The sequence below is a fragment of the Pelmatolapia mariae genome, linkage group LG10_11, assembly GCF_036321145.2.
Source record: "Pelmatolapia mariae isolate MD_Pm_ZW linkage group LG10_11, Pm_UMD_F_2, whole genome shotgun sequence".
NCBI lineage: Eukaryota > Metazoa > Chordata > Actinopteri > Cichliformes > Cichlidae > Pelmatolapia > Pelmatolapia mariae.
The window spans coordinates 3,997,976-4,025,222 of record NC_086236.1 but is presented as its reverse complement, the minus strand read 5'-3'; the positions used below and the strand labels follow the sequence as shown (position 1 = coordinate 4,025,222).

Genomic DNA, 27,247 nt, shown 5'->3' with positions numbered 1-27,247 from the left:
GTGATGTCAGAGCTCTGTGATGTGAAAACGTGGGGCCAGTGTAGCAAAAACAGCAACAAAGTTCATGTTGGTGTAGACTGGACTGAGTAGATAGATCATAACTTTCTCTCAGGAGACACGGGGTCTTCTTCAAAGCAAAACAACAAGCGATGTTGATTTTATTAAAAATTTGTGTAGAAAAGGTTTAGGATTAAAATTCTCCCATAGCTTGTGATATCACGCTAACATGATTGGTCAGCTAATGGTCCAAGCGCTACATGTGTATGGTGATGTAGGAACAATACCAACAGAGTGTGATGCACAGTCCTTTAAACCCATAAAGAGAAGCCGCCTTTCTTCATTTCCATGCTCATAGATGACATACCGTGTTAGAGCGTGAGTGAGACGGGGCTGTCACTCCCAGCCTGTCAGTTTCGAACATGCAAGATTGTTTTTGTGAACCAGAAACATCATCTGTTCCCTTTTAGTTCCCAAACGTAATGTGTGAAACACTAGAGTCACCACCACACCTCCAGCCTTCTAACACAGACATTCCAGGTGTCCAGAAGGAGACAGGGCCAAGTCTGACTACCAAAAATACCCACTTATCCCATATTGGCTTCTCTTCATTGGCTCCCAGAATTAAATTTAAAATCATTCTCATCACATACAACATCTTAAATAATCAGGCTCCGTCCTTCTCAAAGACCTCATAGTAATCTACTGTTAAGATCAGATTTAAAACTTTGCTTTTTGATAAAGCATACAGTTTGGGCTTTATCAGGTGAGCCTGAATCCTCCCTTAGTGACATTGCTTAGGTTGCTGGGGGCTTCCCATGATGCATTAGTGTTTCTTGTTCACTCACCTTTTTTTCACTCACTCTGCATTTGAACATTAGTTGTTATTCGTCCCCGGCTTTCTCCCTGCACCCCCAACCCATCGTAGCCAGGTTCCTGCAGTGATAGTTGGATGATGCAGTATTAAATTACCTAAATAGTGTTGATAGCAAACATTGTTAGTTTATTTTGTTTGTGAATACATATTTTATTGGAATGCCTCATATCTAAACACTTCCTGAACGAAAGCTTGTTTAGATGGGAGGCAGCTTTCATCAGAGTTTCATCACATTTCTTCTGCTCTTTGACTCCACTGTCTTTCACTGCATCACTGCTGATCTCTGATGTTTTTGTTGAGTTTTACAAAAGGAGCTGAAAAACTGAGGCTGTGGTGCTCCAACTAAAGAAAACGCTTGAGCTTCGTCTGTCTGGAGGTTAAAGCGGACCTGTAACAGTCATTTCCAGGTTTTTTGTTTGTTTTTCTACCAGAGCAGCTTTGCATGATTCACAGTTCAAAATAATCCTTATTTGAATCATACTGGGCATTGATGCTACTCTGCTCAGGTTGTCTTCACTCTGTGAAACCACACAGAGCCACAAATAAAAGCAGAAATTCTACAATACTCATCTCATAATTGAGCTGTGTTCAATATGAGCATCCGTCATTGCAACAGTAACATTAACACAACAGAAAACAGGGAAAAGCACAATAGGTTCCCTTCAGTGACCAACAGTCTGGGAAGTGTTTGCTTTGCATTCAGCTGATTACAATTTATTTCCACTTGCTTGTTTACTCACACATTGAAATGGCCAATAAACTCCCTCTGGCTGTCAGCCATTCCATGTATTCAAACATTTGGAGGCATGCAAGCCCCAATAATAGCCAATCCACTGGCAGCAGCCATCGGGTCCTGGTACCGATCCACATGTTGTCTATAAAAGTCCTAATGTGGAGCTGCCCGACTATTTGGCAGCAGGAATGACCAATAACATTTAGTAAAACCTCATTTCTCTCTCTAATCAGGGACAGACTTTGTTTTTCCACGATTGGGTTTTCTTCAGGGTCTCTGAATGAATAGTTGGCTAAACAAGTGGCACCACTGGAAAGCAGCCGTGAAGGGAAAAAGACTCAAAGGCCAATGATTTTGATTTGCCTCCAATTTGCCACTTATTTTCTTCCTCCCTAGCTCTTCGGCTCCACTTTCTTAACGCGCGCACACACACACACACCTCCGCTCTGATGAGATTGGCCATTATTTTTGCTTGAACCCAGCCCCATATTCGTTTCTCAGTCAGCCACTAGCCTAAGAGGTTATTGGAAAGCTATCAGAACTCTTTGTGCATGGATGGAAATTGTGTAGAAAGCACAGAGGAGAGAGCCGTTATATTTCATCACTGCAGTGCATTTATTTGATTTGTGATATACTTTGTGAGGCGAGTAGATCCACAGCGTAATACTGTAGATGTAAAGGAATAAGAACCCACTAACGCGATGTGCACTTTCCTGAAACTTTGAAAACCATTAGCAATTTGTTATTGCGTTTGAATTTTTGAATAATGTTGCCATCTGTCTGTCGAGCCGCCGTGTTCTGAGATATAAACAGTAAGGTTCCCCTTGGCGTCGGTGCTTGACAGCCAATAACTGGATACCAAGAAGTAACAGCCTGTTTTTAAAGAGTGGAAACGTCTGCATTTAGAGGGTGGAAGGGTGGTGGTGGTGGAGGTTTGTCTGCCAGGGGACCAGCCAGGAGTCCAGTTTCTGTAATATATTGTTTGTTTAGTTTTTTGACCTTTCTTTGACTGACTCAACTTTTGCAGTTACTTCATTAGTGTGGGGGAAAGATGATGGTGGAAAGAAACCACAGGATGAGGTTCAAGGTTAGGGTTACATCTCATAATTAGACCTAAGTGTGATCTGAAGAAAGTCCTGTATCAGTGCTGCTGTAAGCCCAAATCATCATGGCACAGACACCAAATAAAAAGAAAAGAAACACCATTCACTTCAACAAAATGGCGCTATTGGATGCCCCATAAACGGTATTGAGCTGCTCAGGCTGATGCATTCTCTCACTTTACTACTTCTAAAAAACATGCTTCCAATTTTAGGCAAAGATACAGAGACTAAGACATGTATCTTTGTATACAATAAGTTGAAGAATAGTTCATTATTTCATAGTGTCATGGTCTAGTCTCTTGGTTTCTGCCTCTGTGCTTCCTTGTGTAACGTTTTGTTTTCATGTCTGTGCCTCTCATTGTTTCAGTGTCAAGTCCGTGTCTCTGTGCCTGTCTTGTGTTTCCTGTTTTACTTTGACAGTCTCGTGTGCTATGTTACTGTTTTCAGTTTGCTTCGCCCGGGCTCGTTGTGTGTGATTACTCCCAGCTGTGCTCTCTTCCTGTGTCTCATTCACTCGTTATCTCTGTGTATTTAAGCCCTCTGTCTTCCTCTGTTTGTTGTTGGATCATCCGTGTATCTCCTGCTGGATTTCACCGTGGTGCAGGGTCCTCGTCGCTGGTTTTCATGTGCTGTGTTCCACGTCTCAGGTCTTTGGTTTCTTTATACTTATTTTTGTAGTTGCTCCCAGTTTAGGTTTGTTTAGTCTAGGTCTTTGTCACTTTCTGGTTTTGTTTGTATTCTCTTCCTGCTGTCATTAAAATACGCTTTCACTTTAAGGTCATCATCAGTGTCTATGTTTGGTCGATACTCTCTTCACTCCACGACAAATAGTTTATAATATGGTATGGGACAGTATGGTATTATGTAGTACAACATGTTATGATATAAATTAACTTAATATCCCATTTAAGTCGCTCTTTAATCATTGGTGTAGAATAAAAGTATATAATGTAGTCAAGAAATATTTACAGCGATTGTGTCTGTATAACGTAAGTGCATTTCATAATGGCTATTTCAAACACTGATGATGTGACGTTGAATCATCCATTTCCAAAGCTGTCACTCTATCCTGTGTCCAAATATCTGCGTTATACATCGAAATCTCTGATCCTAAGAATAAACAGCAAAGGCAGTTTAGCCAGAATGTATTTCAGTGGAAATATTCACAAAAGGGAAATTATTTCCGGTTAAGCTAGTGTGGTCAACCGTGCACGTTCAATGACACCGGTGTGATATGTGAGGAAAAACAGGAGTAACCCTTTCTCACTGCAGGCTGTAAACATTCTTCTGTCTTATATAAGAGGTGTGTCATATTGTAGGTTTTCAGTGTGTAGCACATTATTAAAAAGATGAATGCACATTTTAGAGTTGAGTAAAATAGCACAAAGACACTGGTCCACAGAGGTGTGGAAAGCAAATTCAGTAATTATCCTTCAGCATATTGCAGACAGGTGGGAGGTGGACTCTCAGTGAGGGGGTCAGACAGCCTCGTTCTCCTTTGAGCAACATTTTGCCGGCACATTTTTGATCCACTTGTCTCCTTAGAGCTAAAGGTTGCTGATAAGAGTGGTCTCTCCCAGGATGACAGGGTGTCCCTCCATTGGGCCTAAGTGTTCGGAATGCTCTGACGACAGTGATGAGAATCATGCTTTGGCCTCCACAGTGACAAAATCCCACCATGTGAGACAGTGCAGCCCAGCATCATCATTAAAAGACTAAGTGAGTGGATAATCTTTTTAGAGGAATAGCAGTCTAAGGTACAACAGACTGCCAGAGACTTCAGTTGTTTTAAGCATGCATTGTGGCATTAACATTTCCTGGTCACCCCCCCCAAAAGTGGCGCATGTGAGAATGCAAATGTCCAATGCAGTCAGACCCAACATCAGCTGCTCCTTCACCTGCCAGCTTCCTTGTACAAGATCTGTGTCGCGTTGAATTGCAGTGTTGCGCAAATAGAAATACTAATAATAATTAACAATTAGCTGATGGACATCATTTATCCTGATCTGTTCAGGCCACGCCTTCCTTAAACCGCACAGACTACTTCCGATCTGTGTCCTTCGAGCAAGAAAGAGCAACGGCGAGAAATGTCCCTGATCGATTCCCACAGAAGTTCATGTATGAAAACGATTTTGGAAAATCAATGCTGAGGAGCATTCAAGTTGTTCTGCTGTAACGTAGTAACTCTGTACAGTATAAAAGATGAAAAGATACAAAAAGTGAAGCAAGGGCAGAACATGGCCACCAGGGGGCTGCAGAGAACTTGAGCTAACAGTAGTTTGTCTCCCATAAAAATACTTTTCAGTGAAAATGTAGGTCAATATTTAAAGTTTTTAAAAAAGGCTAATTAGTAAATTTTCTTCACTCCAAGTGACGTTGGCTAACGAGATGTGATTGACGAGCTGTTAGCCAGTGAGCGTGCACTTTCACACTTTGATATGCCTCTCTCTCATCATCCAGTTTAAAACATCAATATATCACGAGACTTCACAAACCCAGTGATGTCACGGCACCTGCATTCATCTTTCATGCCGTCCTCAGCTTTTCTATATGACCATTTATCATTTTTGAGCCCATAAACTCATAAAAATTTACTGTATTAGGTTTGTGATTTACTTTTTCTTATCAGCACCAACCAAGCAGAAAATGCTAGAGCATTGCTAACATGCATGCCTGTGTGTACTAGCCCAAAGCGCTAATGTGAAAGCATAGCAGCAGCAGTTAGACTTTAAAAGCCTTGTTTCTGTAGTTGTTCCTGCTTGCTGCAGACGTTGCTTCACCCTTCACCACCCTGACTGGAAACACATTCAGTACAGAATGCGTTCAGATCGTGGAAGCTTTTTTTTTTCTGAAATATGACACATTTACACATGAATGGATGGGAACACACACACACTTCTCCATCTGACTTGATGCTGGTGTCACTGGGAGACTTGCTTTCCTGCCAAGCTGCCGAGGCTGTCGTCTCCACAACACCTGGAGAAGCTTGGCAACTCCTGAAGCATTCTGTGTATGTTTGTGGGTTTTTTTCTTCAAGGGCTTTTTCAGTTCAGTTTCTGTTTCTGCAAAGCAGATTTTGTGAAAGTTGCACAAAACCACATCAAATCTGTCTGAATAAACTGCACTTTTGGAAGATATTAGCTTTATTTCTGAATGAAATTGAAAGTTGAGTGGCGTGGCCCAAGGATTTGGAGGAATTAGAAATTGTTTTTATTCACTTCAACTCTGTTTCATCTCAGAGGTTTATTCGCTGCTGGTTTCCAAATTTCTTTCTGAAGACTTTAACTCTGCGCAAACTTCTTTAATTTTCTCAGCTTAACAAATGTTGCTGACAAATTGTTTCGTCTTGAAGTTTTCCTCTCATTTCAGTTTAAGGGTCAGTTATCTGTACCTGTCACACCTGAGAAGGAAGAAAAGAATCAGAAAACGAATCTAGAGAAAAGAAATTGACTGTTTCTTGTGTCGTCGTCGTAGTAGTAGGTGTGTGTGTGTGTATGTGGGGGGGGGGGGGGTGTTTTCATAACCAGGCTTCTTTTTGTAAACAAATGTCATTTGAACAGGATTCTGTTGAAACGGGTGATTGGACAGGACAGCAGTTTGTCTGCCATGACTCGCAGCCATATTTGGAAGGGCTTCTTGCAGATGGAAACAGAAAAGAAAGTGTTGTGCATGATGAGGGGCATCATTAATTCCCTCTCCCAGGCTCTGCGAGGATATTGCCAGAGAGCTGATCAAACAGCCTGGGCCATTTTTTTTCTCACACAGCTGTTGGTCGTTGTGTTCGTGCCTGTGTTTTATGTTTTGAACCAAAGATTCGGGCACTCGGTGTAAACTGCGAGGTCAGCCTCAGATAATCAAGGGTGAACATTGCAGTAATGTAATTACAAAAATAAATAAATAAAATGGATTCTTATCTTTGGTCACCGATATCCTCACCTAAACATCGTTTTGAGAATTTACAGCTGCCCTCGAAGCAGTCTGCCAGTCCAGTAATGTAATAGACTACTGGGAATTCTACCTTTCCGTTTTCTCCCAGTTATCAAGATTCAGATCAAGGAATGAGCAGAGCAACTGAAAATTCCCTCTCTCCTTCGCCATGGGGACACAGAAAAGCAGCAGCCAGTGGCCTGAAGCTCATTTCTGCTGCTTGTATCTGCAGCCTGATTTTTTTTGCTTTGGTCAGTATTCACGACTTGAGGCTATAGATGAGCGTGAAAACCTAAATAGACTAAACTTACATTCGCCTTCAGGCTAAGCTCTTCCCTCCGTGATGTGCCGTCTCACTGTGGTGGAGGGCTTTGAGTGATTTTCAGAGTGGACTACCCTTCCCAGGCATACTACCTACAGGAAGAGCTATAGAGGTCCCTCAGCCCGTACATCACACACGGCCTTGGGGTTGTGATCCCAGCTGCCAAAAGACCTCAGGGTTGGTGTCGTGTTCGTGTAACGGCCCCTGATATTTCACGCAGAAATGGGCAGATTTCCTTTGACATTTTCTGCGGCTTTTCAATTCCATTTGTATCCTCAGTTCTTCAGAAATTCAAATGTCTCTGGTGCTTATTGATAATTGAAATAAACAGACAAGACGATCACAGCTTCACGGGTGAGATTAAGGAAGGTGGCCAATTCAGAGCCAGAAAAACAAGGAGAAAATTTGCCACGAGGATAATAACCTTCAGCTCTTTTGCATTTAAAACTAGTAAGATTCACAGTGACGTGTGTGTGTGTGTGTGTGTGTGTGTGTGTGTGTGTCCACTTTAAATACTATTTTAGAACAATCTCCGTTTGGATAGCTTTGCGCCTCTCTTGGCTTTTGTTTATTCTCACACTGCTTATTTCAAGCTTATCTATCAGCCTAGACGTTGCTAAGCTGCACCTCTTCAGCTCTCTGCATCTCCCCTCACACAGAAATGAAAATCGGACCATACACAATGAGATTTCCCCATTTTTGCTGACTGGTGTTTTGGAGTCTCCTCTGTAGCTTTCAGCACTCTCTCACCGGGGCCCTGTCTTGTGCCATTTGTTTCAGTTAGCGGGTAATGTGTGTGGTTGTCAAAAACAATTGGCTTGGGTGGTGTGAGGCACGCACTCCAAAGCGCGACCGACAGTAAATTGTATTTTTCCACAGAGTTATTAGGCCATTATTATGGCGCTAGAAGTGAACAATGCCTCCTCATCATCAAAGGCAGACAATTAGAATCATCATTAATCGCTGCTATCGGCACATCAATGGGGCAAGGGGTTATAATGGAGTTATAGACCACTTATGGGGTAATCAATCAATGCGATTGCTAACTAAACTCTCTTTCATTGTGCCAAGGACTGAGTGGCCAGTCAGTGACTCAAACGAGAGCTATTGGATAGGAGTATGTGAGAGGAATGTTTACGGCATGTTATTTGTAGTAATGTTCAGTTGTGTCCAATCTCTTATCTTAAAGTCATTTTCCTCTGAGGCTCTGCAGAGCTGCATCCAAGCAATCATAGTCAGCTCCATCCTGCAGCCCCAAGGGGCTACAATAATGGCTGAATACATAAAGGGCAGATTAGAGTAAATTGATGCTGTTATTGCTGTTCCACACCAGCACCAGTGGAACATTTAGCAGCTAAACAGGCAGACAGTTTTCTCAGGAGACGGTGAAGACCCAATAAGAGCTCAAAGACAAACGATGATTGGACTGTGATGAATAGAAATGTTGCTCTTTTGTCTGATGAATGCTGAAATATTTACCATTACTGTTTGAAAGATGTTGCGTCAGTGCGACCAAAACATGTTTTTGATGCCAGTGGTGCTGAAAAGGCCACCCGCGCTAATCCAACACTTCATTGGTTACTTCTTGCTGAGACTGGCTTCGAAAACTTCCATAACGCTTGGTGGCATTCAGTGAGGTACATTTGAGTACAGTGAACTCATGTTCAAGAAACCAGTTTGAGATGATGTGTGATTTGTGACATGACGTATTAACCTGGTGCAAACATCCATCATCAGACCAGGAAATGTGTTTTTTATCTGATTTTGGTGAGCTTGTATGAACTGTACCCTCAGTTTCAGCTGACAGGGATGGTGTTCTGCTGCTGTAGCTCATCTGCTTCAAGGCTTCAAATGTTGTTTCTGCAAAGATGCTCTTCTGCTCACCTTCATCATGGTTATTTGAGTTACTGAATTCAAAATCCCAGGGTTAAACCTGAAGTTATCCAGCCAAGTGCTGCTTTATACTATAGGCCTCTGGAAGAATCCTGTGTGAAGCCAAATGTCAGAAATGACTATTTTTTTTGCAGTTTGTGAAGCACATTTACCCACTGATTAAGTACACGGTGCTTATTTTAGGAGTGGGGCCTAAAACTGAGAGGGAAGTGGATTGCCCGTTTTGTACTTGTGATGTTTTATGTAGTTGGTTTTGTGCTGTTTGGTTTTATTTGCCTTTCACAGATCTGTGACTACTGCAGCTTTAATGCAGCTTTAACTATGCAGATGCCCTGTAATCATCTCTTCAGATGAAACGGCAGCCCACAGGAGACAAAAAACACAGCATCATGACACTTATTTGCCTTATAAAAGCTATCCAAATAAACAATGTTGTCAGTGCGAACCGGGCTTTCAGCAAACCCCAGAGAAACAGTCTTGTTAGCAGTAAGCAACCCTAAGGTCAGCGTGCTGCCCTCAGCTATAATCATTTCTTTCTTATTCTCTGTGTCTCCTCTCAGATGACCCAAGAACAGTGCACTCATAGGAACAATGTCCAGAGTTCAGAGAAACCACAAGTGTACAAAGTGGGAATATACGGCTGGAGGAAACGCTGCCTTTACTTCTTCGTCCTGCTGCTGATGATCCTGATCCTGATCAACTTGGCACTAACTATCTGGATCCTCAAAGTCATGAACTTCACCATAGTAAGTCGCACCTTTTTAACATTTGCGTGCTGCTGGCGTTTCCTCGCACGACCTTAAAATGCTCGTTTTACAGTCATCACACCGCTTAGATTTCCTCCTTACATGTGAGTGAAACTTCTACATCAGATCTACGTCTTAGCTTCCGCCATAACTGGGTCTCCAACTTAACCCTACACCGCCACCTTCTACACAACCTGACGTGAACCTCCTGAGAAATATAAATACACGTCGGGTCAGCGCGTACCACAACGACCTGAATGGCGTGGAAGGTTGCGGTGTAGCGATAAAAGGAGTTTTGTAAGTTATGACGTAAAGCTCAAATCAACCTTTATGTTACATGAAATATGAAGCTTATGATGGCCCATTCAGAATCATTAGATACTGAGCCTTTGTCTGTGAGGTTCATCTCTGTAACCGCACGACATTTAAACCTCTGCTTCACTCCGATGTCGTGCTTTTATTTATTATTTATTTATAACACACCAGGGCTCACTTGTTCATAAGCTTCAGATGTGATAGCTTTTTAAATTTTCATGCAGTTGATTGCACACTTTGTTGGTGAAATGCTCGGCAGATTGACTGCCTCTGCAGGTGGTTTGAGCGATGAGAGAAACATCAGGCGTCTTGGACTTGTTTTGAAATTACAGCTAATTTCAGAAACTGCCTTTATACGACTCCTCTGTATAACTCCATTTTCAGCTGCGTTCCTTTTTTCTTCTGCTCCTCCTTTGCAACTTGTCTCCATCTTGTAAAAAAACAATCACAAAACAATTTGTTCTCACCACACAGACTGCATTTTGTCTAACTGAACCTGATCTAAAGGATAAAACCTGAACTGTAAAGCTGTCGCCCTCCTCCTCCTCCTCCTCCTCTTCCCGGAGCTCCTCCGTGCTACCACTACATCAAACAAAACAAACGCTTGGAGCTCTGCTTTTTCACATATGAATAACTTTACCGGAGAATCACACAGCAGACTAATTTGCATCAAGATTGCTCTATTTTCTGTGCTAAGCAGGCACTGCCGGATTGTTTTCATACAGCACTTTCCACAGATCCCATTTGCTAAGTAATATTTTTATATATTTAACGTAGATGAGCTTTCACTCTGTTGCAGACATTTTGTGTCATTGTCTGCTACATATCCAAGTGGAAGTCTTTAACAACAGATCTGAACTGCTAATGTTATCTGAACCACAGGCCTGTTAGTATCCCAGCCTCCTTCGTGACAAAAACAACCAGTTCATTTAGATTCAATTCAATTCAGTTTTGCTTACATAGTAAAAAATCACCCCGACAATCTCCTCAATGCATTTTATATTGTGAGGTAAAGACCCTAACAATCACACAACCCCCTGTGAGGAAGCACCAGGTGACAGTGGGAAAGAAAACTCCCTTTTAACAGGAAGAAACCTCCTGCACGACCAGGCTCAGGGAGGGGCGGGGCCGGGCCATGTGCCATGTGCAGTTAGGGGTGAGCGGAGGACGACAGGACAAGGACACACTGTGCAAGAGAGACAGAGATTATTAATAACCATTGCAGAGTGGTGTATAAACAGTGCATCATGGGAAGCCCACAGCAGCCCAGACCTACTGCAGCGTAAAAACGGGAGGATTCAGGGTTACCTGATCTTGCCCTAACTATATGCTTTATTAAAAAGGAAAGTTTTAAACCTAATCTTACACATAGTGAGGGTGTCTGTCTCCTGAATCCAAACTGGCACCAGTGTTACCAGTGTAACCAGCAGCCATGCTCCCGTGCACAGCAGATCCTGTCTAACCTCTTTTATCGATTAATGCTTCAGATCTATTTTTGGCTTCATGATGCAAATTGTTAACATCACTGGATGTCGGTCATTGCGTGGTCTGACATTTATCCGCTTCACTGATGGGGGATTTCCCTCGTGTGTTAATGAGCATAATGTAAGCTTAGAGAAATTAAAACAGATAGCTGACTGTTCTAATCAAAGACCGAGCTGAGATCTGGCCCGTGTTTGATGCAGGGTTTTCTTTTTGTGTCATTCTTCACACAGTTTCAAATCACACCGGGAGCATTTCAGCAGTGGGCCGTTTAGTCAGCATGGGGTCTTTCATTCTGAAGCTTGACCGGATTCTCTTTGCATTTCTCTGTCTGACTTCCTGCCCTCCAGCTCTGCAAAGCTTGAAGTGGCTTCTGTGTAAAACAGACCGGACACTGCTTTAAGTGGCACAGAGCAGAAAGCGACTCTGGGACGCTTGTGAAATGCGCTTCAGAGCGTTTGGTGGAATAAGGAACGAATATCAGCTCCAGCTTCAGAGCTGTGAGGCGATGCAGTCGTGCCTGATGTGTGTTGCTGGGGTTAACTTATAGACAGTAATGATTCAGTACTCAGTAGTCTCTCAGTTTGATGCACCACTTAACTTGAGAGAGCACAGAAAGAGCAAGTAATTATTTTATGCTGATGAATTAATGTGGGAGTACTCCCTGCCTGGGCTGTATGAGGCATCTTTCATGGTACTCGGTGATATTTTCTAATCCTTAACTACTTTGTGCTGCTCGTCGGCAGGTCCTGACTTAATCAGGGACCACTCATGATAAAGCGGTCAGTGTACTCATTATCACATGATTCATGATATTCATGAATCATTTATGATTTATCAATATAGATTAGTTTGTTCTCGTCATTATCTACAATCCTGAAATCCACTAAGAATCACTGGAAATACACCACTCATTAATTATGTATCGGCTCCTGAATCTTTTTGTTTAATGCATGATTGAATACTCATGTTTACACTGGTTTGTTTGTTTCAATGTTCACAAACCCTGGAAATCCTCACTCACTAGTTTTTGTACCAAAAACACAAAACATAAAGACCTTACATGATCGCCATGATCGCTAACACCTACAGCAGTGAACAGTGTTGAGATAACGGCGTTCACGTTCTCACTGAGGTGCAAAACAAACTGGACTTCAATCAAAAAAAGTGGAAGCAGTAAAGAGGTGCTATTTTTAGGCAGAGAATTTACCGTCATCGTGATCAACTAAAACAACATGAATGTGCTGCGTTTGTGCACTTTTATCTGCAATTGACACTCGAAGAACACGTCTCAACCGAACCGTGTCGCAGCTAAAGGTGAACAGCACGATCGCAACATGTTTGCAGATGATGCAGTGGTTGTTGGTTTGATCACAGAAGGCGAAACACGACATTGTGCACACCCAAGTGAGTTTTTTAGTTGTCAAATACGGCAACAATTCCACTTTATTTCACCTGGAAGCTGCAGCAGTCGATGGCCTGCCCCTTGCCTATCATTCATTCGTACTCTGTTTTATTGCCTAGTGTTGTGCGCTGCCCACTGATAGAACAAGTACAATAAGAATGTTCACATATCCGGTAAGACTGCAAGTCAACAACAAGACGGTCAACACAGCTTTGATCTGAGTGGTGGAGAAAGGCTTTTATTGTCTTGAAGAACATTGCAGTTAACTGTATGGAGTGTCTTTCATTGTGATGTGTTTTCTGTTTTGTATTTTTCTGAGAGTTTCCACAGACAGAGGAGAGTTTCTTGACAGATAATAACTCACTTATGTAATCATAAATCGCTTATGCTGAAAAAGAGCTTCTTGCTCACAGCTGTCAGCCTGATAAACTCTGGTCACTTACAGGCACACACAAAGATGAAATGAAATGGGTAAGATTTCATTTATTTATTTTTATAGGTTATCATGCAATTATTTTACATTTCACCAGACTGGGCTGTGTGAGGTCCACCAGCTCTGCTGTCTTTCTGCAGTCGATCCTAGAATCTAAATGTGATACTGATACCCAGGAAAATACTGGAGACCATTTTCAAAACATGACATACAATAAAATCAGTAAGTTAAGAAGGGCAAAAATACTAAAAAGACAATGTTTTTGGCCGTTTTTCAGCAGGTATATGGTTCTGATGACTTCTGGTGGTGCTTTACTTTCACTGCTGATCAGACAGAGTTGGTGAGGTAGGCTGCCACTGTTTCTGTCCAGGTGATTCTTGACTTTTATCAGCTTCGATCTTGGACTTGAAGAGATTGAAATTTGCCGTCTCACCTGTTTTATCATCAGCAAATACAACAAATCAAATTTAGAATTTTTTTTTTAAAGCAAAGACTTTACAAAAGGCTTTTATATTAAAACAACAACAACAAAGCAGGATAAACTAAAAGGTTCTGTTGAAGATGTGTAATCTAATGTCTAATCTACTGTATGTGCTCGTGCGCATCTTTAATCCAACCGCCCCAAACTATTTGACAGTTCATGTTTTTTATAAATCACGAATTGTGTGCGTAATAAAAAATGTTAAACTGATCCTTATACAGCCCAGCTCATCCAAATCAACCGCGTTGCTCTCTCTAAGACTCCGAGATGAGCTTTAAGTGCCTCAGACTGTTCCTCTTTCCCTCACTGCTTCTCTCCCGTTTATTTCTCCTTGCTGTTGCCGTCTGTCTCCCTGCTTAGTAATCCACTGTCCCTGTGACGAGTCAGATGCAACAGAGTACAAGACACATTTTCAGTACACTGCACATAGAAACACGTGCGCGCACAACACATGGCCGCTGCTGTGAATAAAACATGAAGTCTGCTTCACAGCGGGGCTTTAATATGAGATCTACATAAATCAGAAAGCAGTTTCTCTGAAGCTGAGCCGTATGTTCTGACAGAGAGCTGCACAGGGAATGTTAGAATGTTTTTAATGCGTCACCCTGCTGAGTATAGAATAAGGAAATCATTTGAAATGTGGTAGATGCATTTCAAAAGGGAAGGATTTAAAGTCGCAGCAAACCAAGGAAAGACACGTCTGCTTCCACCTCCAGCTCCAATCAGCAAGTCCTTCTGACAGAGGTGGACCTGACAACAAATTAAACATTAATTATTATTTTTATTAGAACTATATTTCACCCGACGTTCCATGTGCCAGTGTAGGTTCTCCTGGTCGAAAGAAGAATTGGTTTCCTTTTGGCTTTCACCACCTACAGTCATTCAGGAAGTAGAAAGAGGCTGGTCTAGAAACTTTTATTAATATCTTTAAAACAAAAACGGCACAAACAAAAGTTTTCACAGCACAAACGTTTGACATCAGTTTTGTTTGATTTGGGGGTCCAAGAGACTCAAACATTTGTTTAGCTTTACAACAAAAAACTGAAGTATTTTCAACTTTAACAGACTGCAAGTTTGGAAACCTAACCAAATAAGTAACTATTTTAACTGCTAAACCAAACTGTTATATTACATGTTTTAACAAAAAAAGTTATTTAATTAAACATTAGATTGCACTGGGCTCTTTCTCCCGTATACGATCATCAGAGTTCTTCAAAGGTCAGCATTTACACAAATCTGAATTCGAACCTGATCTCTCCTCATCAAAGGTAATTAAAGACGTTGTAGGGACGCCACGTCCAGCACAGCAGTAGAGTCTGCTGTTTAATCCAGAGTCAAATTATCACTTTTAATTCTTAATTTTTTTATCAAATCAATGAATGTATTCAAATTAGCTGTGCTCACTGAGGATTAGAATGAGTAGGAGGTGGAACAGGAGGTTTAGTGTAAATATTTCATTTCTGCGTAACTCCGTCACTTCCAGACTGCAATAATAGAAATGTGTGAATAATGAATATGGACAAGCAGTGGACATGAGGGAGAGGGATGCTTGTGTGTGTAGGAGGCTCTGAGGTTACTTAAAAATGCACAACGAGGCCCCTTAATCAAAGTTTAACCTTTGTCGTACTGTGTCGGTATGCATGCCAAAATTTGGCACTAAATGTTTGTGCACTTGAGCTTTTTTTTTTTTTTTAATTTATTTATTTTTTATATTAATGTGAATTTTATATTGGCACTTAGCGACCCTGCATAAACATTAAATTCCTCCTACATTTAGCCTTAATGCCTTTCACTCTTACAAAAAATGGCTGTAGATAGTTTTGTCACACAAAGTGTCTCTTGTTGTTTCTTGTTGTTGTTGCCTGGATGGTCTTTAAACAACCTCCTTTCAACAGCACCCTGCATGTATGATTATTAAGAGTTAAGAGTTATTGCCCTGGCGTCACTGGCGACCAGTCGTTTGCTACACTGCAGGTGGATATTTCTTACTTTTAAGGTGGAATTGCCAGAGATCTCTTTAAATTTAAGCTAAGATGTTTTTTGAAATTGCACTTTTTGTAGTTTTGCCTCTGTGCACCAGCACAGCGACTTTTAAATCAAATCATACTCGACATGTAATCAGAGTGCAGAGTTTCAGCTTTAATTGAAGGGGTTTAACAAAAGTATGCCATTAGCTGTTTAGGAAATACAACCATTTTTACATTAATTGGACACCTGACAATCTGATTGGATGGCTCTTCAAAGTAAAAATGATTAAAAACCCAAAGCACACAGCAAAAGCAACCCAAGAGTTTCTCAAAGTAAAGAAAGTAGGTGTTTTTTTTCCACTCAAAGGTCAATCATCTGATCTAAACCCAATATATCAGGTTTTCAGTCATACTACAGATGAACTACAAAGAAAGTAGTTGGAGACTGCAGCATGACCACAATTGCTGCAACAGTGTCCAGTGAAATGGTTGCTTCTAAGTCGGGGACCTGATCTGTGACCACATTCTATCAACTGCAGTCTTGAAAGCAACTCATGATGGGGATTAGATGGCAGTTAGACCGAGTCAGTTTGCTATCAGACTGAAATGGTTTCAAGGTGGTAATGACAAGTAATGTGTTTGTGATAATACTGTGAAGATCACAAAACGGTTGTTGTTTGTTCCAAATGTGTTGCCGTCTACAGTCAAGGCTTTACCTCACAGGTCTGAAATGGGAAAAACCACAAAATATAACAACTGCAAAATAGAATAAGGGCAGCCTTGCTTTGATATAGAAATAGAACTAGAATAGAATCATTTGGCAACCAGTTGAGTCAGATGAGTTGCAGATTGACTCAAATTGATTGTTAGACGTTGTTTATAGGTTAGATTAGACGACGAGTGCTTGCAAACCACTGAGTGAGTGAACTTTGTCCAAGCCAGACTGTGATTGCTTTAAGACAGGTAACTTCCCACCAGGTGACCTGTGCAGAGAGGTCGGCCACAGGTTGGGAATGTTGCATGTGCAACCTTTAGACAACAAATTGGGCACTGCAACTGCCTGCAAGTCATTTGCAAAATGCAAAAGAATTCAATGCAACCACTCCTTTTTTTTTTTCCTAGCTTCAGACAGTTATTGACAGAAAAGTAGTATTAAAATATTAAAGTATTAAAAACAATCCACATATTTAAAATTCTGGTATTCCCTCCAGTTCCTTTTCAGACTCTGAAAATGGGGAACTATGTTTAAAAAATGGTTATCAAAAGTTCCTAAACAGTTAATGGGTTCTTGTGTAAAAACACATCTTGACTGTTTGATCTCAATCCTCTGTGGTGGCCTACCGAGGCAAAAATACAGAAATTGCATAATATCCAAATGCTTTTGGACCTGACTGCAGGAGTGTATTTTTCCTCCATGGAGAGATTCACTAATGATCTTCTTTGATATATTTCACCAACTTAGATTTCATCAGCCTGTTGTGCCAGACAAACAGTTCAAATCTTTCAGGGGAACAAACATCAGTGAAGTGTACCGTGACCTAGTACAAACATGTAGTTTCTTATGGTGTCTTTTTTCTGTCCTGAATGTTTGCTAATGAAATTTTGCAGCTCAAACACATCCCACAAATGCTATGTTTAAAAAAACAAACATATAGTTGGGTGCTAAATTCTTTCAGATGAACTTCAAACAGAATTCCTTTTGTGGAAAAAGTGCATCAAGTCATCAGATCCACTTGATGCAGCTGCTGGTTGTTTGAGCAGAAACACATGAGGTCACACATATTACTGCATGACATTTTCCCCATCTGAGGAAATGCTCTCCTCGGTATTCTGAGCTATTATGAAAATGTGTGTCAAGTTCAACTTGAGAGCTCCATGCTCTACAAATGGCCCCTTTGAAGTCATGCATTAGTGCAGGTCAGCAGATTATCAATTGATGCAATTGGAACACTGTTGAGTTCACACAAGCAAGCAAAGATACACCAATGCGATTAAATTATTTGTGCACCATGGAGTGTAAAAATGATGTGCGGGGAAACGAATGGAAATGTTTACATAAGACGTTTGGTTGGGTTTGAGCACTCGCCTCCAGCCGTGAGGCTTCAGATCGGAAAGTGACAAGTTTGGAGCGACTTTCACTTTTACTAATGTCGTATCTCGCTGCATCACATGCACAGCTTTGGCTAAGCATTAATGCCCTGCTTGCCCTGCAGCACTCACCAGTCAAACATGGTGCAGTATTTCAGGTTTGAATCATTGTTGTGTCTCTTTATCTGCTGTTTTGTTAAAATGTGTTGTTTTCTAAAATGTAAAGAGCTTCTGGCCTTTCCCTAAACAGCAGTGTTTTGGGGAATGCGTTGTTTTTTTGACAATGTACAGAATGAATGATGGCAGTTGGATGTTTAAAAATGTCCATTTTCCTAACGTTTGCTTCATGTAAACCATCAAGAGGTCAAGGATGGGTGTGAAGAAGAACTCACGTGGCCTTAGGAACAGAGATCTGATCATAGAATCCAGCTGCTCTTGTACAATAATGTTAATGCTTGCTGTGCTGAAACTTTGATGTCATCGTAGCTGCTTCACCCGCTGTGTTAGTTCAGAGCTGACATGCTTCTGAAAAATATCACCTGATTATTAAGAATAAATTATTATTAAGGTTTAAAAAAAGACTCATCTGTCATAATGTTGAAATAAAATGGTTTTATTGGGAAATGTTTCTTCTTCCGCCTTGCTGTTCAGTCACATATAGACTTCCCACTGAAAAGTTGATCCACTTTAACTCCTGCCTTTATTAAGATTTTCATTATCATTCTAGTAAAAGTCATCAATGATGAGCCTAAAAGCTGGCAATCCAGCAAAATGAAGAAGTGACCCCATCCAGACTGGGATATGCATTTACATGCATCGCCTGTCAGTTATGTTGTTTCCATGAACAATCTGATGCTTTGAAATCTAAGTTGACGTTGGGAAGGATGCTCCAGTGTCTCCTTTACTAAAGGAGGTAATAAAGGAAGCATTTAGGAACCTTTCCTAAACATTTAGAGAATTTGACCTGGGTAAGAATCTACTTTTGTTTTTCCATCAGTACTGAAGAATATCTTTACCACTGGATCATTTTGTTCTCTCTTAATTTGATTTACAATATATTTACACTTTTCCTGGGTGTTTTATATGCAATGCTGAACATTTCTATAGTGGGGGTTAAAGCAGCTGTGGTACGATGGGCCACCTGCAGCTGGGCTTCAGAGGCCGTGTCAGAAACAAGAAGAGCTCAGGGCAGGCAAGTCATTAAAAGTTAATAAAATCACCATAAATTTCAAATGAAGAGTTAAAATGCTGCTAATTAAGATTGTACTTAATTAGGAGCAGCCACTTTCATTTCACCCACTTTTCCTTTTTCATTATGTCATCAGCCACAACAGTGCAGCTGAAATCCCCCGTGGGCTCCTACTCTTGTGCAGCTGCTTCTGTCTGAAAAGGTCTGCGAGACCCAGAAATGAATCGCTGCATCAGTCGTGCAGAGAGCGGATAATGTGGCAGGAGACTTACGCACCGATCTGCTCTGAAAGTGTGGATCTGTGCAGGATCTGTAGGCTGTAATGATGCGCTTTGTCTGTAAGATCTGCAGCTTCAATCAGGCTCCAGCTGACTTTATGCCTGTGTGCTGTTTGTCATGCAGTTGTGTACGAGTCTGTTACTTCTTCGCCTGTCTCAGGAGACTTACAGCTCGTAGAGCTGCATTTTCAGCCACCGATTATTTTAAATAGGCTCGCCGCTGCAGCAAAGACAGCCGGGGACTCTCAGATTGAGACAGATTAAACGGGCTGCACCTCATGTACATGGACCGGAGTCGGTGAGGTAATGAGTTAAAGGGGGGAGGGTGAGTGATGTATTAGCTGCCCTCCCACCCGGGCTTTCCACTCCAGCAAACCAGGCCTGTTTCTCAGCCAGAGAAGCTGACTGCAGGTGGGAGGCGACCAGTGTAACCGGAGAGCCTTCAGTGAACATTTCCTTTCATCTTGATTATCTGAACCTCATCTGCCCCCCACGCACACCTAGATGAAGAAATACAATTTAAAAAACCCTCAGAGGAATTATGTCCTTCCAGGCTGGTCCAAAAAACCTTTTCTGATTCCACCTTAGCCTCATTTAGTGTCTCATTCACAGGATGGGATCGCTAACTATTGCCATTTCCCAATGTACATTTTCACAGTCTTACAAATAAATCATAAATCCTGGCCTGGGGTCATTTAAAAATATATATAGACATACATATTTTCCCGAGTATTTGGGTATAAATCTTGCACCACTGGTGTTGGTTTTGTTGTTTAGTTTTGACAAATAAAACTGAAAAACCAATTTGAGGGCATCACTTGTACAGTATGGATTAAAACTAGAGATAAAAGAAACCCATCCATCCACCCATCTTCTTACCCCGGGGTCCAGGTCACAGGGGCATCGGTACAACTGTTCTGTTTCGGGGTTCGTCTCGTTGTTGCCCCTCTACTGCACCTGTTCATTAACACCAAAGCACATGAAACTACTTAACTTACCAGATGAATATCCCAGAAGATTAACTGACTTCATGCTGTGCTCTGATTAAAAAGCATTCCTTTAATTTCTTTAAGCAGTGTATTACTATCAAAATTCAGTATTGTTGTAATGTAACACAGGCAGTGTTGGGAAGGTTACTTTTAAAATGTATTCCATTACAGAATACTGAATACATGCCCCAAAATGTATTCTGTAACATATTCCGTTACGTTACTCAATGAGAGTAACGTATTCTGAATACTTTGGATTACTTAATATATTATCATGCTGTTTACAACTACGTGAATGTACTATTGCTGTGATTTATTACTGTTACTGAAGGTCCACGGCTCCGAACCGTAGTAAAGGGACCTCTGACTAATACGGTGGGTTCCGTGTCGGGCTGGTAGCTGAAAACTAGCTTTACTTTGTTGTGTAGGTCAACTTTGCTAGCGAGAGACAGAGAGAGGCGTTGAAAGGCTGCTCCAACGGAACTTATTTTTTCCGGAGGAAAACACGAACACAGTGTACAGTTGAGTCTTAATAGCTTACTTACAGCTGGGCTCGTCAGGCACTCTTCTTGGCTGCAGTGGTTATTATTATATTTACATGCTTCCAGCTCCCGTTTTTGCTCCGTGACAGCTCGGACTTTTCCTTTATCTCCCTCCCTCGCTCACAGACACATAACGTGTATGGCAGTCCATTCTCGCTGCAGCACGGACTACACTGCCCATGAGGCTACATTCTTTAGAGCTATGCCTGTAGCATTCTGCCTTTTAGCTTAGCACAACAACAACAACAAAAAAGCGCTCTCTCACCCAGGAAACACGCAGAGAGAGAGAGCGTCACCCTGTAACCATGGCAACCGTAACGCTGCCGCCTGGAACAACAGAGCGTAGCTGTCAAACAAACCCAAACAGTCCTGACCCGCGACAATATGAAACAGGAAAATACCGCCGTGTAATCCATTTATTTCAACAAAGTAACTGTATTCTGAATACCACCTTTTTAAACGGTAACTGTAACGGAATACAGTTACTCATATTTTGTATTCTAAATACGTAACGGCGGTACATGTATTCCGTTACTCCCCAACACTGAACACAGGTTACTTTTACCTAAACTGCAGCTGAGTCCAAATAGTTTAATTTTAAATGGTGGATAGTCACTGAAATATGGCTTATGTGAAACCACTGCACTCGGTCATCATGCACATGTTTATATGATTTCAGTCACCTTAATTAAATCAAAAATAGTCAAGTATCTGCAGCCAGAATGGGACTGAAAACCTTTCTGATCTAAATCAAAATGAAGAAGTCGTCACAGTCCATCACAGAAAGGTTGGATCATCTCTGAGTCTAAATTTAGATAATGTAATTTCAACCGTTTTAGATAATTTCCCGGTCCTTTCAGGCATTCATAATACTGTGTGCACAGCGCATATTCAAAGAAGGCAATTGATTTACAAAACATCGTTATGCAGACGGGCACAAGTTAACTTTGTTATAGCGGAGCACTTTAACAGGACACGCGACCGCGGTTGGTCTGCCCGCTCCCTGCTGCCAGCGAGAGATTAATGAGAGGAGGGAGGGACAAATAAGAGAAAACACTCTCCGTCCCCTGTACCTGCTATCCCCACCGGAGCCTGTACTTAAAGCAAAGCTAGGTGAACTGTTGTGACTGTGTGATATGGATCACTGCTCCTGGGAGACAGTGCCGGAGCCAGCAGGTGGAGGTTTGCAGCAGCACCACACTGGGCTGTAGAACCAAAAGCCTCAGCTTTATCGAGTCCCAGAAGGGGCGTGAGTGAGGCCTGTACTGCCAGCAGCTCCAACCCAGAGGGGGAGCTTGACCTTCCTCTCCAGTCAAACCACCAGCACTCACCAACTCCCAGAATGCTCTCTGCCAGATGTTGTTTTGTGGCTGGTTGTTCATTAATTGCAAATTCCATCAGTAAATTTGTCAAGGCCATAACTGTCTCTGAATTTGAAGTTGGAGCTGCTGTCATTTTTACAATAGATAAAGAAAATTTAAATGTGCGCCTGTGTTTTTGCCCTTTGTTCTGTATTCACTGGTTCTGTGTTTTGAGAATCCTTTTCCCCTATAAAAGAGATCCAGACACTCTGCCTCCACCCAAACCGTCATTATTAAATTATTTATCGAACGTCTCAGGGCGCCTCTGGGGAATTTTACTGAATAGGACTAAAAATAGAAAGTCAGACCTGAAAGTTTCTTAGAAAAAAAGAAACTTCTTTTTAACCACCCTCATCCACAAAATATGAGTTTTCTGGCTGTTGGAGTATTGTCATTAATTTGAAACCCTGCTTTCTGTGCCACCCTTTGTCAAAGTGACCTTTCAACTACACTTATTATCTTGTGTGCTCTTGGGAAAGTTAAAAAAGATTGCATATTCCTTCACTTTGAGCCAGTGGTAATAGTGTGAGCAGATTGTTTTATATCCTGCTGCCATTTGGAACTTCAAAGGAGTGCAAGTAACTAAAGGGGACCTGTGTTGTGCTTTTCCTGCTCTTACAATGGTGGTTGTTCACAGTAAACATGGCCAAAGTTTCATATAATTAGCTGTGCCAGAGATTTAATCAGATTTGTCTGTTTAACCCAGGGTTGGGGAACTCCTGCAGGTTTTAGATGTGTCCTTGATCCATCACAGCTCATTTAAATGGCTACATTACATCCTCAACATGTCTTGAGGTTCTCCAGAGGCCTGGTAATGAACTAATCATTTAATTCAGGTATGCTGACCCAGGGTGAGATCTAAAACCTGCAGGACTGGAGTTGGACAATCCGTGGTTAAACTATATGGCTTATGGGGCATTATTGCAGCGTGGTCATCCAAGTTTGTGATCAAACTTGAGAACAAGGCAATGCAGGATTTTGAAATGGAAAGGTCAGAGGTCATGTATTCTGAAAACCATACAATAATACCACAGGTAAGTCTATTGGGAGGCTGAGAGGTAGCAACGGCAGCCATCAGTGGTTTTCAAAATGTTCTGAATGGTCATTTTCAGGTTTTCAGCCTAAACTAGACTCAAAATAGACATCTGAGCATTAAGGCTCCACCTACCTGCTGTTGAAACTCTGTCTCTGAGGGGCAGCCAATCAGAAGACAGATGCTTTTGGTTTAATGGCAGGTAAAACAGCTTGTTTCAAACAGAGGATGAAGGGAGGAGTACAAGACAAATGCAGATTATTTTTGAATGTTAAATCTTCCACAGCTACGGAAGAATAAGAATTTCGAGCTGGTAAAGATCTCCTTTGAAATTTGCTTCAGTAAAAGTCTTTTTTTTTATTTTTCTGTTGCTGTTTGTGACTCCCAACAGATTTTTGTGGAGAAAGCATGCTCCCTTTTAGCATCCTAAAAAAATGATATGTTTGCCACAATGGTATCTTTTAATAAGCCAAAAATCTCCCACAGAAATGTCTACACATCTCTGCCTGCATGTCATCTCCTGCAGCTCCAAACAGCTTAGGACACCTTTGGAACTCTCTTGAATATCAGCAGAGATTGGATTAATTTCCTAAGGCTGAAAACTTGGATCGGATATGAACCGCTAATAAGTTTTTGGCAAGAAAGTAATGCTTGCCTTCACTCTGAAACTTGATAAATCTTTGTGTGTTTTCACAGTTCACAAAGGGAACATAGAGGAGTTGCTTGGTTCTAGACCAAGATGGTACCAGCTAGCACAGGCTTGGAGGCTTTGCAGCTCCTGGAAAACTCACAACTTACTATTCACTCACCCATGTCCATGCACACAAACACAGGTCACATTTTGAAATTGTTTCACATTTTACAGTGAGAGCAGTTTTTGACCCACAAATGCACAGATTACATTTTTCATCAGCAGAGATGAACTTCAAAGCAAAAGTCCTTAGAGGGCAAATCCTGTATCTATGACATTATGGTCTGTATATACAGATGGATGCTGTCGCTATAGAGTCAACCATCGTCACCCCAAACCAGTCACCCATAGCAGCCCTGGCCTGAACCTGGTTCTGCTGGAAGTTTGTTCCTGTTGAAAGGTTGTTTTTTCTTCCCATTGTCACCAAGTGTTTGCTCATGGGGGGTCGGCTGATATTCTCTGTATTGTTGCAGGGTCTTTACCTTATAAAGCAAATGAGGTGAGTGTTGTTGTGATTTGGTGCTATATAAAAATAAAATTGAATTAAACTACACCCACTGGTTAGTGAAGTGAAGCCTCACTTCACTAACCAGTGGGCCTCGAGTTGAGTGTTTTGGTTGTTGTCATCTTGGTGTTTTGAAAATGGGCAAAGGGGGGAAATGATATACAAAATAAACATCATGTTATACTCAATAGGAAACTTTTAATTGAGGCCGTGAACTCACCAGTGTTACCTGAGGTCATCAATCAAGAGAACGGGGGACCAAGACCATCAGGTCTGTAGAGAAGATACAGGTTTAAAGAGTCTACAACCAGAAGCTAAATCCAGTACCTGAAACCATTCTTATTCCAGGGAGTTGAATACTAATACTATATCAAAATGCGCTGGCACCTCTGGCTCACTGTTTAATGCTGGTGTCACGATGCCCCAATGGTGCTAATATTGGGTCCACTGGTAGGCTGCATAAACCACATGACTCATCCAGATAGCTGTTAATGTCCTCAGTGTGTGTTTCTCTTTTAAATCAGGTTCAGATGCTAACCTCGTTATTTAGCTCCAGAAAAGCTCATGATTTGGGCTAAAATACGCCCGTTCTTAAAATTACCAAAGAAAAGCCAAACCATCAATTGGTCGAGTCCAGGCGGCCATTACCAGTCCTTTATGCGATAACCCATACTCTGTTATAATTGTAGAGGCTTTGGAGCAGTTTGTAATATACAGAGCAGGGGAGATGACCTCAAAGCTCCCCCGAGATGTTTACCTTCTCCTGTAATCTGTGAGAGGAGTGCCACCCATATTTATGGCTCAGAGACAAACACACACACACACACACACACACACACACACACACACACACACACACACACACACAGAGCTGAGCTAAATTCAGCCTGTCATATAAAAAGCTGTGGTGCTTGTTGTTGTGCTGGTTTATGGGACCCAGTGATTCGAGCCAGAGCGGTGCAGTGGCAGCTGGAGAGTCTTCAGTCCGCCTTAAAACAGTGTCATTTTCTATTAACCTCTGGGTGAGGCTATTTAAGGTGTCCTGAAAGCAAATAACCACTATTGTTTGTATTTCTCTTCAGCCCGTAGTTGTGCCTGACATTTCTCCTTCGTTCAATATGCCCTTTTCTAGTAAACCCTGCTTTACCGCATTTAGCGCTAAATTGAATTTTCACTTGCAAATAATAATCATTTTGTGTCATTGCCGACGAGTGCAGTACAAGAGTGATTTTTGATTGTATCACAGGTGGATGAGAGTGCATGCTGTGGATGCTTTTCATTGCAATGTTGGAGCAGGGACTTTTTTAGTACCGTTAAAACTGTTTAACTGCACGTAGCATTATTTTCTTGTGTATTTCTGTGTTTCCTTTTCTTCATCCATCCATCCATCTATTCAGTTTTCTTACACTTTAGGTCAAGAGTAGTCTGCTTAATAGATGCCTCCTGCCTCCATCTCCAGCTCTACCGAGGCGATCCGGGAGTCATCAATTCTCCCAAAGTTATCCTGGTTTTTCCCGAAGTTTCCTCCTCGTTGGCAATAAACACAATACCTCACTTCAGAGGTATTCTGTTTATGGCTGAAACACAGTTTAAATAAAATCGCCTTATATTCATAAAACACGTCAACTGGATACTCGTGATGCAGAGGAGGAACAGACCTCCTGAGTGACTGAGCTCCTCGTCCATCTTTGACAGTGGACCCAAAACTACTTCAAAGCAAAGGTCATTTCCAGTGCTACCTGTTCAATTCGCAGTCATCATCGGGGGGCGCTGGAATAGCTCACTGAGTGGAGTGGGCTATGACTCATAAGCTGTAAGACTCTTGCAGAGGCTGCTTTTTCAGTCTGCTGATGCTGTCAGGTCTCAGTACAGGCCAAAAAGCTCCCCAAATATTCAAAGTGATTGTTAGCGACGATGAGTAAACCTCTCTGCTTAAGACAAACCAAAAGTTTGTTTTTGATCTGTGTCAATAAGCATTTGTAACTTTTTGTGCCCTGATGAGTTGGAAGTAGAAAAAAAGGGGAAAAAGCCAGAAATCATTTAGACTTAGACCTCTCATTCATTTTTCAGTCACTGCCCACAGCTTGTGGCCATATTTGAGGGTAAGACTGACCAATCAAATGACAGCTGTGCCTTGAGGCTCAGCTCGCCTTTGATCCACTTGTCAATCTCACATTCTACTTTTCCCCAACTTCAGAGCAAGAGCCCAAGGTAGCTAAACTTTTTGAGGCAACAACTTATCCCCAGTCCAGAGCAGAAAATCCACCTGATTTTCCGATTGAGCACCACGGCCTCAGATGCGAAGGTAGTTTTAACTCAGTGGTTCCCAAACTTTTTTTGCTAGGCCCCCCTTGTTTTACAAGAAAAATGTTCGCGTCCCCCCACCCGTGCACGTGCGCACGCACACGCACATCCTCCAACCACACACCCATATTTTGCTCCATTCCGATTTATTTCACACCTCAAACATTTATTAAACAATTAAGCAAATACAAGTAATCTGCAATAAATTACAGGCAGCAATAAAATAAACTACTAACTCTTTTACGCTACGTCCGCACCTACACGGGTATTTTTGGAAACGCAGCTGTTTCGTCCACACGTAAACGGCGTTTCGAATCACCGAAAACGGAGATTTTTTTAAAACTCCTTTTTTGCGTTTACGTGTGGACGAGGAATACAGAGTTCGTCACGCAATGTCAAAGGTATGTGCCTTTTTTCACGTCGCGTTATTGTTTACATGAGATGAATTGCAGAATGGCAGATAGAGACGAAATACTGTTACTGTTAATCTGACCATCTGCAGGTTTTACAGGCTTACATACACACGCAGTTACTGTCCCTCCATTCAGAAAGGCAGAGGCGTCACGGTGTCATTATTTTACATGTA

General features: G+C 41.6%; 1 protein-coding gene across 6 annotated transcripts in view; it reads left to right on the top strand.

The window, feature by feature from the left end:
* Positions 1 to 27,247, top strand: part of sgcd (sarcoglycan, delta (dystrophin-associated glycoprotein)) — a 423,553-nt gene that overhangs the window by 258,547 nt on the left and 137,759 nt on the right. For all 6 annotated transcript variants that reach the window (XM_063485458.1, XM_063485453.1, XM_063485457.1 and 3 more), the window contains one exon: positions 9,413 to 9,598. In XM_063485458.1, the coding sequence (XP_063341528.1) occupies positions 9,413 to 9,598 (186 nt within the window). The remainder of the gene's footprint in view (positions 1 to 9,412; positions 9,599 to 27,247) is intronic.